Below are 14,029 nucleotides of genomic sequence, written 5' to 3'. Positions count from 1 at the left end.
GCATCTGGAAAAGCTCTGCTCAGAGCTAGTGACCACTCAAGGTCACCAGCACTGAAGGGCCAGACCCAGGGCCTTCCAAACCGCCCCTTTAGCTCCCCTTTTAGAGAGCACAGATTGACATGGGTAAGAGTATATTCCCTTTGGGGAGCAACAGTTCAAAAAGTCTCACAAAAGCCTGAATGTTTCCCAAAAGTAAGAGACTAGAAAAGTGATTGACATGTAGTCCACTGATATAACAATGACACTAATGAAAGCGCTGTAAAGAGGCTTATCAACATTATACTGTTTACAAACATGCTCATGATGTTCCAGATGGTGGAAAAATACTTCTAATGTTCCGATCATCTGAAAGACACTGTAGAAGTATGGAAGCTATTGGGACAGTTCCTAATGAATGGCTCTGAACAAAGCTTATTTGGCAATTTAAAGGCGCACAGCGTACCAAGTGACCTGTATTGTTGCCTTACTGGAAAAAAAACTGATAAAGGAGTCCAGATGTAGCATACATAAAAATATGTCCTCACTGCTTTCCAGTTACCTGATGGCCGAAGTTTTACTTGTGATTGAGAAATAGAAAGTCTGGGAGCGGTGACCTCTTGAGAAACATCTGTCCTCGAAGGAAATGTAGTGAAGTGCTGGTGAAAAACAATGTCTCCATCATCTTCTTCAGCAAATAGAGAAGCTTTCATGATCTATTGAACAAAATACATATCAAGGTCAGAATGAGATTATACATTAAAACTAGTGACATCAATCAATTGCAGCTGCTGCTTTCCATCTCTCCAAGTACATTTTTATCAAAATATCTTTTCAAACAAATTCTCTCCTCCAACATATTTGCATCAGCACAGAACAAACTGATGAGCCCTGGAACCCAACCCCTTCCCTTCATCACACATCCATAATGGACAGTAAAGTATCAATGAGATCATAACAGGGTACCCGTGTGCCTGTACTATGATAGTTCTCCCTCCTGTCTTGCAATATTCTGCACTCCGTATTGTAGCAACACTGAATGTCGCCTTCCCTCACCCTTGTTCCACAGCTTCTCCTCATTTCCCCCTCATTCTCTACTGTGGATCCCAGTCTACCTCTGTTGTGACCCCTGGGTTTGAGCGCACTTTAACATCTCTCCCTAAAACACCATCTCATTAACTGTACGTACTTCTCTCATGCAGCTTTCCTCCACCTCCTAAGTACATTGTGAATTGGTTACAGACTGATCCAGGTCATAAAAGAGGGAAGACATTGATTTGGCTGGATGCCCCTTTCACGAGTATCAAAGAACCGAGAAAAAGAGGTCCAGGTACTCCAGGATTATTTTTGAAGATCACCACCATTATTAATTATTGGGTAACCTTTAAGTCGATAAAGCATAAACAAGCGTTTGCATTAAAGCAACTGGGGGTTTATTAGACAAGGCATGAAGAACAGTTAACTATTTGCTATCTTTTTTTTTTAAACTTTTTTTTTCTTCTGATTTTACAGTTTAACAAAGCAGCTTCAAGAAATAGCAAGCATTTCCCTTCTTGGGCAGATACACTGCATGCATTACAAAGATTCTGACCAGTGAGCGTAAAGAAGTTACTTCAACTATGTGGTGTAAAAGGCAAGAAATCTATCCCAGTACGATTCCGGTCTAATATTTGGTATGAAAAAGTGAAATTAATTCAGAACACAATAGCTGGAGTCGCAGAAACTCACCATCTGCACGAGTCAATTAACAATTCTCCGCCCATATACGTATCTCCCTTCCCCCTAATGTGCAGTCATGCCACTCAGTTTGCATACTAATACACCCCCCTGATATCTTTCCAGTTCTGTGGGCCTTGTTTAGTAGGTACATCTGATAAGGGCCCCATATATTTCAGGACGCCCACAAGGTTGCATAAGATCATGATAAGCATCAGATTGGGTATTACAATATACCATATCCGCGTGCCACTCAGATACAGTAGGCAACAGACTTCATCCAGCACATTGGGACTCTACGCTTTGCCAGCAATAACTCCACCGCCACAAGCCATAGACCCTCACGTACCACATCACGATCATATCCCAGTATTGCTAACATCGGCATGCTGGTCAACGCCACTCCAGTGATGTCCAGGGCTTCAAACACCAACATCCAGAAATTGCATATGACAGGACCACGCCAAGTGCACAAAACCAGCATCCTCTGCCCCACAACGAGGGCAACAAGAATTCTCACACAGACCATATCTAAATAAACGGGTTGGGGTGTAATACACAATAGAGGTATTTGTAATTTATCCAGCCGGTGGGGCCCATTCGTAGAGATGGTGCAAGTCACTGAGCAGCAATATGCCCGTGATTTTCTGTGATATCTCTACTGAGTTCTGCCTGCCACTCCTGGCGCACCCCCAAAGTACCAAACTTCTCACAGTCCTGGGCATATGCATACAAGATGGATACTGCTTTCCTAGGGGAAGTTGTTTGCACCAAATATGGGAGAGCAGGGATCTTTTGGGGAGCGGGCTTTTAGCCAGGTTACCTCCCAAAAAGCCTTCGGAGCTTGACGAGCCCTATTGTATTGGAACTGCTGCAGCACAGTGGGGTCAGCTACCACCGATTGAACTTGTCCTAATCCTGCAGCATCTTATTCTAAAAAAGTCACCCGTGTGTCTGATACCAAGCTCCTGCAAGGAATCAATCATCGTGCGTCTCAGCAGGGAGGGAACCACTCACACCATTCTAGGGGCAACTGAGGCAAATACAATAATGGTGCACCCTGACTGTCTGTCAATTTCTTGAAAAGGTACAGGGGAGTACTTGCCAAGTAAATCATGTGGAATCTCTGCATCAGTTTGTCCAGCAAATATCGAGGGAGTGACAATGGGTCTGCCCATCCCGTTCCATCCATAGATGCGGTGGATCAAGTGGGCTGTGCACCCAGAAGAACGCAAACACAGTCTGTGCCACTCTGTAATACGTTTCAAAGTCGGGTGCATGGAGACCTCCAGCTAAATAAGGCAATGCAAGCACATCCCCACCGCACATGTGGCTGTTTGCTGGCCCACGCTAACCTCAACATTAATGTATGGAGAGTGCGGAACAATGCATTTGGCGGTAAAATTGGTAAGTTAACAAAGATAAACAAAAGCCGAGGGAGCACTACCATCTTCATGATGGCTATCCTGCCAATAAGAGAAAGAGCAAGGCAAAACCAACAGGGCACTGTCTCCTCAAGACGTTGTACGGCCCTCCGATAGATCTCCCTAATGATCACCTCCAGATCAGTATGAACCTGCACACCAAGGTAGTTTACCGATTCGGTGGTCCACTTCAATGGAAACTCCATCAGCATAGACGGAGAGGCCTCAGTGAGCAGAAATATGTGGGATTTAGCCCAATTGATACGTAGCCCGGAGTGCCCCCCATACCGCACCACCTCTCTAAGGGCCGGGGCCAAATTTTGTTTTGGTTCCCGAATGTATAAAATCATGTTATTATAAGGTGGAAAGCGGATACCTCGGTATGCATGGTATTCCCTCGAAGCACAAGCCAGAGGCTCCGCAACCTAAACATAGCAGCGGCGAAAGCAGGTAGCCCTGTTGTGTACCCTGAGTAATAGCAATTGGCTCCGAAACCAGGCCATTTAATTGCACACGTGCAAGAGGCTCCTTATACAATACCTGGACAAGCTTCAGGAACACCTCTCCGACCTGCCGCAACACCGCCAACATAAATCCCCAAACACATTTTCAGCATCTAGAAAAATAGCTGCCACTTGAATCAATATGGGAGACTACACCGAAGACAGTCCGAACGTTATAGCTCAAGGAATAGCCAGGTATAAAGCCAGATTGCTCTCGACCCACTATGCCTGGGAGTTAATATGCTAATCTATTAGCAAGAACCTTCGCAAAAAACTTTGGATCCGTATTGAGAAGGGAAAGTGGCAGATATGACTAGCACTGATCTACCGGCTTACCCAGAACTATTTGCCATAATTACCTGCTATCTTTCTAAGAGGAGTATTTTCTATAAGAGTGAAAGCGCTGGAAACATGCAAAGAGTCAGGTCTTTACAATTTATTACAGATAAATACACTTCCTACACAAGAGATATACACTATAAAAAAAAAAAAAAGTGACAAGCATATATCTAATTAAAGTTAAATTAGCACAATCAAGGGAACAAACCTTTACAGTTGGAAAATACAATATATCAATTAAGCATTATCTTTGCACGTCAACATTTATCTTGACAAAAAAAAAGTTAAGTTAACTTGGGGCATACTGGAAATACCACATCCAAGTTAAATTTGGGAGCAAATTACATATTAAACATGTTGAATGCTCCATGCCTGTCAAAAGATATTTCCTGTACAAAACAGAATTTTAACATTGTCTGTATACTGGAGGTGAGTGTTCTACTTAAGAATATATTTCTAACAAATCTGCTTCAACCAATCCTGCCACAAAGAAGCAAAATGCCCACAACGGCATAAAATGTGTTTCATCAATCTGAACTACAAGTGCGACTAGGGGGTCGGGGTGGTGAGAGGGGACTGAGGTTGTATGCTTTAATTTAAGAGTACAAGCACGCAAATGCAAGGCACCCAACAAAATCTCAAATGTGAATAAGGCAAAGCAGCAGAAAACGTATGGTCCATGTAGGAAGCTGGCCTGGTGTATGGTGAGCACCTATGGTATTATCACTTTATACCAGGTCCAAGTATCCTCTATCAGAGAAGTGTAGGCAGTGTCTAGGAAGCCAGGCTCTATAGAGGTAGCTGTGGATGAGCAGCCAAGACTTATCTAGGAGACATGCAAAGCTTAAGCAATACCACTATAGTCACACAGTACTTACATACACGAAAGAACCACACAGTGTTACAAAAATAAAGGTACTTTATTATGGTAACACACATACTAACATACTGTATAGGCAATATTCTACTAGCAGGTGAGTAAAAACCCTATTACATACACCTTAGTAATCAGAAATGGGCATAGAAAGCAATGGAAACCAATGAAAAAACAGTAAATAGAGGCCCTAGGGGGAGACCAAACCATACATTAAAAAAACAAGGAATGCAAAAAGCAGGCCCCCACCCCAGGAAGTGGAATCTGTAGAGGGGCGGTGGAGGAACTATGAACCCCAAAAAAGATAAGTACCATAGTGCCCCCCCAGGGACCAGGAGAGAGATGAATACCTGTTTTTTTCCCCAAACCCACAAGGTAAACTTTGTAAAAGGACTGTGCAAGACCCAAGCAAGACTGGAAGAAACAGAAGAGGGATCCTGACAGAAGAGGATCTGCAAATGAAGGGGACCAAATCCAGTTGAAGTGTCCGGTTGGGGCAGAAGACACTATCCATTCTTCTGGAGATACAGGGCCAGGTTGATGGTGAAGACCAAGAGTTGGCTATGCAGCACAGGAGCGGAAGAAGAGTTCCAGAAGTGATGCAGCAGATGTCTCACGTTGGAAGAAGAGTTGCAGGCCATCAGTGGTGTGGAAAAATCACTAACAAGCCTTGGCAATGGCAAGAGTTGCAGAAGAGTTGCCCAGCTGCTGGGGATCAGGAAGGTCCGAGGGGAATCAACCTAAGGAGGAGAGTCCCAGGCGACCCTCAGCCGTGAGGAGAGCCAGAATTTGAGGATGCAGTCCCCCACAGGTAGCAGGCACAGGAGTCCAGTGAGGCCAACTCAGCACACCTGGAGAGGAGTCCCATGTGGCTGGAGCAGCAGGCCAGAGACTGTGCGTTGAAAGGAAGAGTGCTGGTCCTACACTGAGCTTGAAGATCCCTTGGAAGAAGAGCCAACAAGCCTTGGTAGCAAGGAGAGGCAAAGACCCATCACTTCCCAAGTTGGAAAGCTGGTAGAGGGGACCACTCCAGACCACCTGTGTTGCAGGATCCACACAGAGTTGCAGGAGAGAGGATCCACATGACCAGTCATTGATGCAGTCAAGGGAGATTACTTTTTGCTTCTTCATGCAGACTGAAGACTTGCCACCCTCAGAGCATGCACAGCCGGGGAAATGTTGGTTGCTGGACGGAGCCAGAGAAACAATGTTGCAGAGCGAAGTCACCGCTGGCGCTGCAGATTGTGGGTTCCTCTGAAGACCTGCTGCAGTTTCAGTGGCCAGAAGTCGAAGTAAATGTTGCAGAGGAGTCCTGTTGTAATCTTGCACATCGAATTTGAGGACAAGTCCAAGAGGGAGACCCTAAATAGCTCGGGGGGGGGGGGGGGCGGGCTGATCACCTAGCTGAGTGACCACCTATCAGGAGGGGGCTGTGATGGTACCTGCCTAACCTGGCCACTCAGATGCTCCCCGGGGCCTCTGCCCGCCTTGGATTCAACATTGTTGAATCGAGAAGCCACCTGGAGGAACTCTGGGCACCACCCCTGGAGTGGTGATGGACAGACCCTTTCTATTGTCCAGGTTTGCGCCAGAGCAGGGACTGGGGGCCCTTGAACTGGTGCAAACCAAATGTGTCCTTCAAAGCATACCGGTGGCTTGGGGAGGCTACCACTCCCAAGCCATGTAACATTATTTACAAAAGGGAGAGCTTGTTATCTCCCATTCCCACAGAAAATCCTTTGTTCTGCCTTCCTGGGCTTGAGCTGCTCAAGCAGCAGTAGGGCAGAAACTCTTCTTTAGGATGGCAGCAGAGCGGGCTGCGCAGGAAACCCCTGCAAACTCGTATGAGCAAAGCGGAGGGTCCTCTAAGGAGCCCCCACAATGCATGTAATCATACAACCCATTCTGGGAAAAGTACTGGGGTATGATTCAGACATGTTTGATACCAAACATGCCCAGGTTCGGAGTTACTATTGTGTAGCTGGACATAGGTAGTACTTTGTCCAGTACACAAGTAAAATGGTTTCCCCGCACTCACGAAGTCCAGTTAAATGCAGCTAGAGTTCGTGAGGGCACCTCTGATTATGCATGGGTGCCCTCACACACAGGTACTTGCACCCTGCCCTCGGGGCTAGGAGGGTTGCCACAGGGGTGACTTACAGTGACTTGGTGAAGTGACCTGAGGTGAAAGGGTGCATGCACCTTTCCAAGCAGGCTGCGATGGCAGGCCTGCAGACATTCTGCATGAGCTCCCATGGGTGGCATAATACATGATGCAGGACATGGGGAACCCCTTGTGCCCCAAAGCCCTGGGAACCTAGGTACCCTATACTGGTGACTTACATGGGAGCACCAGTATGCCAATTGTGGGGTGCACAGAGTCAGGAACAACCACATTAGGAGGGAGAGAGCACAGTCACTGGGGTCCTGGTTAGCAGGATCCCAGTGAACACAGTCAAAAACACACTGACAGCAGGCACAAAGTGGGGGGTAACCATGCCAAAAGGAGGGTATCTTCCTACATTACCCTCTAAATCCCCCCCCTTCCCCAACGAAGGACAATAAGACTGACCTTGGCCAGATGAGTCCTTATTGTCTAAGTGGAAATATCTGGAGAATACCTCTGCATTGGAGTTGTTACTCCCAGTATTATTTTCCACTATATGGTCCCTTCCCCTGTGGGAAAGTGGACCACCCCATCAGTCTGGGTTTCTGACCTGTGATATGCCTCAACTGTGGGCCCTCTAATTCCCTAGTTGAAGATTGTGGACTTAAGGGTAATAGAGCAGGCAGGATGGCTGTCCTAAAGGCTCTAGAGGACAGGATTGCTGGCCTATGTTGTCAGGGGTGGTGCAGAGTTGCTGTCTCAAATTTTCCATGGAAGGACAGGGCAAAGGTTAAGTTTTCTAAGATAGGGCAGGGTTGCTGTTCTACCTTAGGTTCCTTCCAGGGGGGATTATTTTACCCCTAGGAGCTCAGCTGATACAGCTTTTGGCTCCTGTGGTAGAGGTTCCATCCTGGGGGTGGTCTCCTCCCTCAGAGGAGTGGGATCCTCAGTGGGAGTGTGGACAGGAGGTAACTCTATTCTGCCTGTCTGGGTTTTTAGGAGTGCCCTGGGCCATTATTCTAGGCTTTATGGGTCCTTTCTCTTTAGCCTGTGTTGAGGTTAAAGTGAGGAGGTGTTTAGGGATGCCCAGCATAGCTGCATAGGCTAGGAACTCTACTTCAGTCCAAGTTGAGGTCTCCAGGTCATTCCCTAGGAGGTACTCTACAGGTAAGTTAGAAGACACTGCCAGCTGTTTAGGGCCAGTTAACCCCACCCCAGCTAAGGTCTACTACAGCTATGAAGAGTGACTGAGTGGAGTTATTCACATCAGTGACTTGGTACCTGTGACCAAGTAGGTGTTGTACAGGTGACACTAGTTTGTAAGTAACTATGGGGACACTAGCACCTGTGTCCCTGTAGGCCTCAGCCTTACCTCCATTTACCTGGATATGCTGCTTGTACTTCTGTGTTAAGGGGGGGTGGGGGAGGCCAGTGCCACCCTTAGAGAAAAGTTGTCTCAGGGGTTTCTATTCCTACCCCAGGTCCGACTATAGACCCAAAGGTGAACCCAACTACACTTTTGGGCTGACTACTGCTACCACTGTTGTTACTACTACTAGAGGTGATAGGCGTACTAGTGTTGGTGGTAGTTGTAGCAGGCTTGGTGCTATTTTAGGGCAAGTGATCCCACCTGCCCTGTGGCCTGGTTGCCTACATATGTAGCATCAAGGTTTCCAGTTGGAAGAGGACTCAGACCCCACCCCCAGAAGAGTTATGTGGGCCTGAGGAGGAATCTTTTTGTCTTTGTCCCTACCCTCGTCCTAATACTTACCTGCTTCCTTCTTTTTGTGGTCACCCCATGTGTGATTCTTCCTACTCACCCTGGTGTGGACCCACTTGTCTGTCTTCTTTCCCAATTCTTGGGAGAGATCGGATGAGAGTCCACCAGGTTCTGATGCAGCTGATCAGATACAAAGTTATTTAAAATGTGCTCTCTTAGAATTCGGTTACACAAGCACTAATAGTCACTAACTTTGCTCCCATGCAACCAGCCTTCCAGAGACTTCACAGAGCAGTCCACAAAATCTACCCAATCTTGGGAGGACTTTCCTGGTCTCTGTTAACTTGATCCTATACTGTTCAGTAGTCGGACCAAACCCATCTAACAGTGCTGCTTTCAAAACTGTGTAATTGTCTGCTTCTTCTTCCCTGACAGTGAGGAGTCTGTTCCTACCCTTATCAGAGAGAGAGAGAGAGAGCCACTGCCTTTTGAGGGACCCTCTGTACCTTACAGGCCCGCTCCAAAGCAGTGAACCACTTCTAGAGATCACCTTTCACTTTGTGAGGTGGGACTACCCTGTTCAGGTTCCAAAAGTCCTCCATGACCATGGTGTCACTGAAACTGCTGCGTCCATGGGGGTATTAACCACGAACCCTGCTTCTCGTCCTCTCCACTGCCTTTCCAGGACAAGCTGTTGCTGCTGCAGCCTCAGCTTACCCTCCTCCAATCTCAGTTGGATCAATTCCCTATCTAGGGAATCCTCGCCTGAATTGGAACAGTCGGTCCCTCAGATACTGAGGTTAAGTGAGAGTTAGCAGAGGAGGATCTATTCCTCTTTCTGGGGACCTTCTGGCATTTAGGAGTAAAGGTGGCCCTACTAGTGTGAACCCCCTTTTCAATACCTACTAGGCTTCTGGCAGGGCTCCCCAGTGTGTACCCGATCTATCCTATCTAGGATTGGTGGATCAGACTCTGCTTCCCTTTCCTCCTCCTGGCTATCAGCAGTGTCCAGATCAGCCTGGAGGAGCAAGCCCAGAAAGCAGACTCCAGTTGGGATTTATCCCTGTTTTCAGTTCTCTCTCAGCACACATCTCCCTTAACTCTTGGAAAGTTAAACCCTCATATTGAGAGTTCAGGGCCTGAGAGGGGAGCGCTACTGAGGACACTATGTCTAGCTAGAGTGGTGTAGGTGACCCTAACTACTCTAATCACTAGGCTCCCAGCAAAGTCTGGAGTAAGGCTATGCCAGACCCTAGCTTACCCAAACTTAGGAAAATTCCCAAAACTAAGTGTATAGTGTACCTACAGAATGAGGTACAAGGGTTGCTTGGGGCCTACATAAGAGTGGCCCCACAGGGACTGCAGCACTCGTGCCACATTGAGTGGCAGGGCAGTTTTAAGAGTCAACTTGATTCATTTAAGGTAGTGGCATAGCCAAAACCTACCTTTTTAATGTATTTAAGTGACCCCGACCCCACTCCCAAAACCTGAGGAAAGGTGGTAATAGATGCCTCCACAGAAGTGTTGACCCAAAAGCAGAGCTTCAAAGGAGAAGCAGCCTTTGAAGGACAAATGTCTAACACATGGAAGAGGGGCTGTTCCATTGTCTAAATAGATAGAGAGGCTGGCACTAGGGACAGGGAAGGTGAAATGAAACCAGTTTCTCAGGCTCATGTAGCACCCTTGGTAACCATACCTCTGGGTAGGGTTAAGTTGGGTGGGAGAGCCCTATATGCCGCCGAGAGAGAAGTTGTGCCATGTTGGTAGTGGGCAGAATAGTGCATTTTGGGATAGTCAGATGTCATACTTGCCCGGAAGTGGTCATCTGGAGGGACTAAACCTGGTAGCCTTTTGGCTACTAACTGCGTCTAACCAGAGTATAAAAGGGGCAGCCAGAACATGGATCTCAACTGGACTGGAAGAAGGACTGAAGGAGACCGCCTTGCTACATCATAGAACCGGCAAAGAGGTTGCACTGGCATGGATTGCACCCTCTGAATCTGGTGGCTAGCAAAGAGGGACTGTGCCTGCTGTACCCTGCTTGTAGAGAAGACATCTTTAGAGCCCAGCCAAAGCACAGAGAAACTGAGGTTCAGCTGGCTGACCTCCTGTTCACAGCACAGGGCCACAACAGCTGAGAAGCCTGCTGGGGAAACTTGCTAGCCTGGAATCTCCAGATTGCCACCACCTGCTGCCGTGCAGCACCAGAGACTAGACCAGACACTCGAAATTGCACCCAAATTTGCAAAGCCCAGGAGAGTCTCCAGAGGACAGCTTGGTCACCCAGAATAGGAGTTATTACTCAGGAAAGGATTTAGCTGTGCCTGATTCTGGGCAACTTGACTTCTACAAGCAGTGAGAAGACTTCAAGGTATGGCGACCCTGCTACCAGGACAACCTCACTCACCCCTCCCCTTCCATATACTGAATTGCATCCACACCACCCTTGAGTATCTTCAACATCCTGCCTCCTTTGTATCACAGCCACTTCCACAGGAAACCAATGCAATGGGTAAAAGTTCGAGGTACTGACTGAGGACTGCTTCACCTAGTAGGTATCCGTTTATGAGGACCTTGTTGGTCCTCTTTCTAGCACCCTATTGCCTGTCATACTGAAGTAACTATATTACAACCAGTCCAACTTTTTCTTGACAAGTTTAAGTGCCAAATTTATTGAAGTTGTCAATGGTTGTTCGCGGTACAGGAAATGCTTTGATTTACTGTACCGTGTAAATTCTATATCTCTGCAACCCTCCGGTTCATCATTTTTGTTGTGGTGGCTAAAAATACTGAAAAATAGTCTATTTTTATAAACTGGTGCCAGAGTGGAGTGTCTTGTCGAGTTTTTTCTTCAATTGTTTGGTGCTCATGAAATGCTTTACATTTGGTCCTCTGTGTAAGCCTTGCTGCTCCACAGCTAACCAGGGTTGAGCTGAAGGTTTGACAAACAAAACCTATGGGACCTAAAGAGGTTACTAAGTGTATTACACAGTGAGGTCGCAAAGCCACACCATATACTACACCCCATTTGTCACTGCTGCAGTTTTGGCTACCTAGGCTGGACAGCTTCTAATACCCAACTCAGATCCAGGTAGTCAAGAATTATTAATCACCATGAGACTATTGTTAGACAATAGAATAGATATTACAAACTTGTTATGCCTTCCCTCAATTACAATATTGTACTTTGAAACATTTGGCTTCAGCTTCTTGATCATATTTCTGCCCTTAAAAATTGAAATCTAATATAGGAAATTTTCTAAGTCAAAGGTGCAGTGTTACTGCATTAGGCAGAAAGGGCACCAATGTATCAGGCGACACCACTGTAAGCGGCCATCAGCTCCACAAGATCACTGATCAAGATTCAACCTGGTTTAAAACTTATAAACTCCAAGAAATCAGTCACCTCACTTTTAGAAACCAAAACAACCCATGGCAGTATTTTTACTACAAAGCACAAATACTCAACTATCAAGATCACAAGTTACCCTAACCTTCATCACGGACTTTCTCAGTAAGCATCAGTCTTTGTTGTCAAGTTTTGCCTTGAGACAGAAGAAGAAATTCCCACCAACTCTTCATTAGAAAGACAGCCAGCAGAGAACTATTGAATTGTTTCAATACCATCTCAGAAGGGAGGTAACGTTAACAGTATATATTTGGGCTTGGAGTCTGTTAGCTGCATGTTTCCCAAACAGCTTTCCTACTTCTTACAAGACAGGATAATTGCTGAGCAGAAACGATCACCCTTTTTTACAAAAATTAGGAAAAACACAGAAAGCCATGGAGGGAGCACCACCCTTAATGCAAGATATTGTTAAAAACTGGAACCAGGAAAGCAACTCAAAGCTCCAAATCATAAAGGAAGAAATCTTTCAACACAGAATCTCACACCTTCAGCCCCTTCTGGCCAAGTAGAGCCAGGGACGATTAACATTTATGCCTAGGTAGTGCAAGCATAAAGGCTTTAAAAGAAAGCAAATGAATGAGATTATATACTTTAATAGATTCACAAAACAAGCGAAGGCATACATATCAGTGCATAATTTTCTCCTCCCTAGGTGAGCATTGATCATCAAGCCACCATGGTAACGCAGAGGAAGAAAATACAAGTGTATACAACTCGTCTCCAATGAACTAATTCAAAAGTTAACCAACTCTTGAAGACGCAGAGTGAAGTCAAGAACATTTTCACATCTTTTAGTACACTTACCCAAAAATAGATAATTCACCTGTTTGTTATCCTTTGGGGAGAAAAGTATCCCTAGTAAATGTTAATAGAATGCACTGCATTATGACATCATAAATATTACAAATACTTCCTTCAAGCAACTGCCAAGGAAAAAACGCTTATTGGGCAGAAAATAATCTGAAGAGCAGTGATCGATTAAGTGATCAACACAGATGGTTTGATTTCAAACAAATAAACCACAAACAAACTAAGCAAATGAGGACTGTAAACTGCGATTTAGGAGAGCATGCTAGTAAGCATTTGAATGAATTTAAATACATACAATATGATAGATAGAAAAGTTATGCTAAACCCATTAACTAAAGGTGCAAAATGAACATAATTTATGAACTATATAATGACTTCCTCATATGCCACTGACACCAAGAACTGGATGTGTCTTGGCATGGTGGCTCAACTGACTTGATTGTTCAAGCATCTGATAGGCTAAGTCAAGGAACCTCATTACTTAATTGATAAAAAGGATTGATCTGTAACATAAAAAAGTATCCGATTCCCTCCCTGACCGCTCTCACACTTGCTTTATATAATGATGGACCCAAATATGTGTGCATAAACCCTGAAGTTTTAGGGAAATAGATATATGCAGCAGAGATTCAATTTTTATAATGATATAATCTGCATGTTTTCAAAACACAAAAAACTGTTTTACATGATCCTTCACAATGGAAGTTTGGAATATATAATAAGTGAAACTGTAAATATTTCAGCTCTCCTTGCTGCCTTGAAGTTGGAATCAATTTACGGCTTTGTTAAAAAAATACAAGCTGCTAAGGAGAACTCCCTGGGTTTGTAGTAATCAAATCTTTTTTTGCTAGTTATGTTGAACCGCTTCGTGATCCTTCTACATTCCGTGTAATCTCAGATTGCCCATGTGTGCACCCCATCCCACAGGTGAAGTGTGTGCTGATTGTCACAGTAGGAGGTGTTTGCAGAAATGTTTGCCTTTGAGTGATCTGTGCTCTGTTTCAGCACACTATCTCCTCCTCCACCTTCTGCATGACAACCAATAGATCCTTCCAACTCCCCGTAGCCATTCCTGTGATGGTGTCATGTGAAGTCTTGCATATGTGATCAAAGGTATACAATAAGTCATCATTCCCAGTAACTTCCCCGCC

At 45.5% G+C, this 14,029-nt stretch overlaps 1 protein-coding gene across 2 annotated transcripts in view; it reads right to left on the bottom strand.

Moving 5' to 3' along the window:
* Positions 1–14,029, bottom strand: part of NUP98 (nucleoporin 98 and 96 precursor) — a 603,720-nt gene that overhangs the window by 234,551 nt on the left and 355,140 nt on the right. For both annotated transcript variants that reach the window (XM_069203729.1, XM_069203730.1), the window contains exon 22: positions 539–692. In XM_069203729.1, coding sequence (XP_069059830.1) covers positions 539–692 — 154 coding nt within the window. The remainder of the gene's footprint in view (positions 1–538; positions 693–14,029) is intronic.

This window comes from Pleurodeles waltl, chromosome 8, assembly GCF_031143425.1.
Source record: "Pleurodeles waltl isolate 20211129_DDA chromosome 8, aPleWal1.hap1.20221129, whole genome shotgun sequence".
NCBI classification, from domain to species: domain Eukaryota; kingdom Metazoa; phylum Chordata; class Amphibia; order Caudata; family Salamandridae; genus Pleurodeles; species Pleurodeles waltl.
The sequence above is the reverse complement of the archived record's forward strand: the minus strand, read 5'-3'. Positions and strand labels throughout refer to the sequence as shown.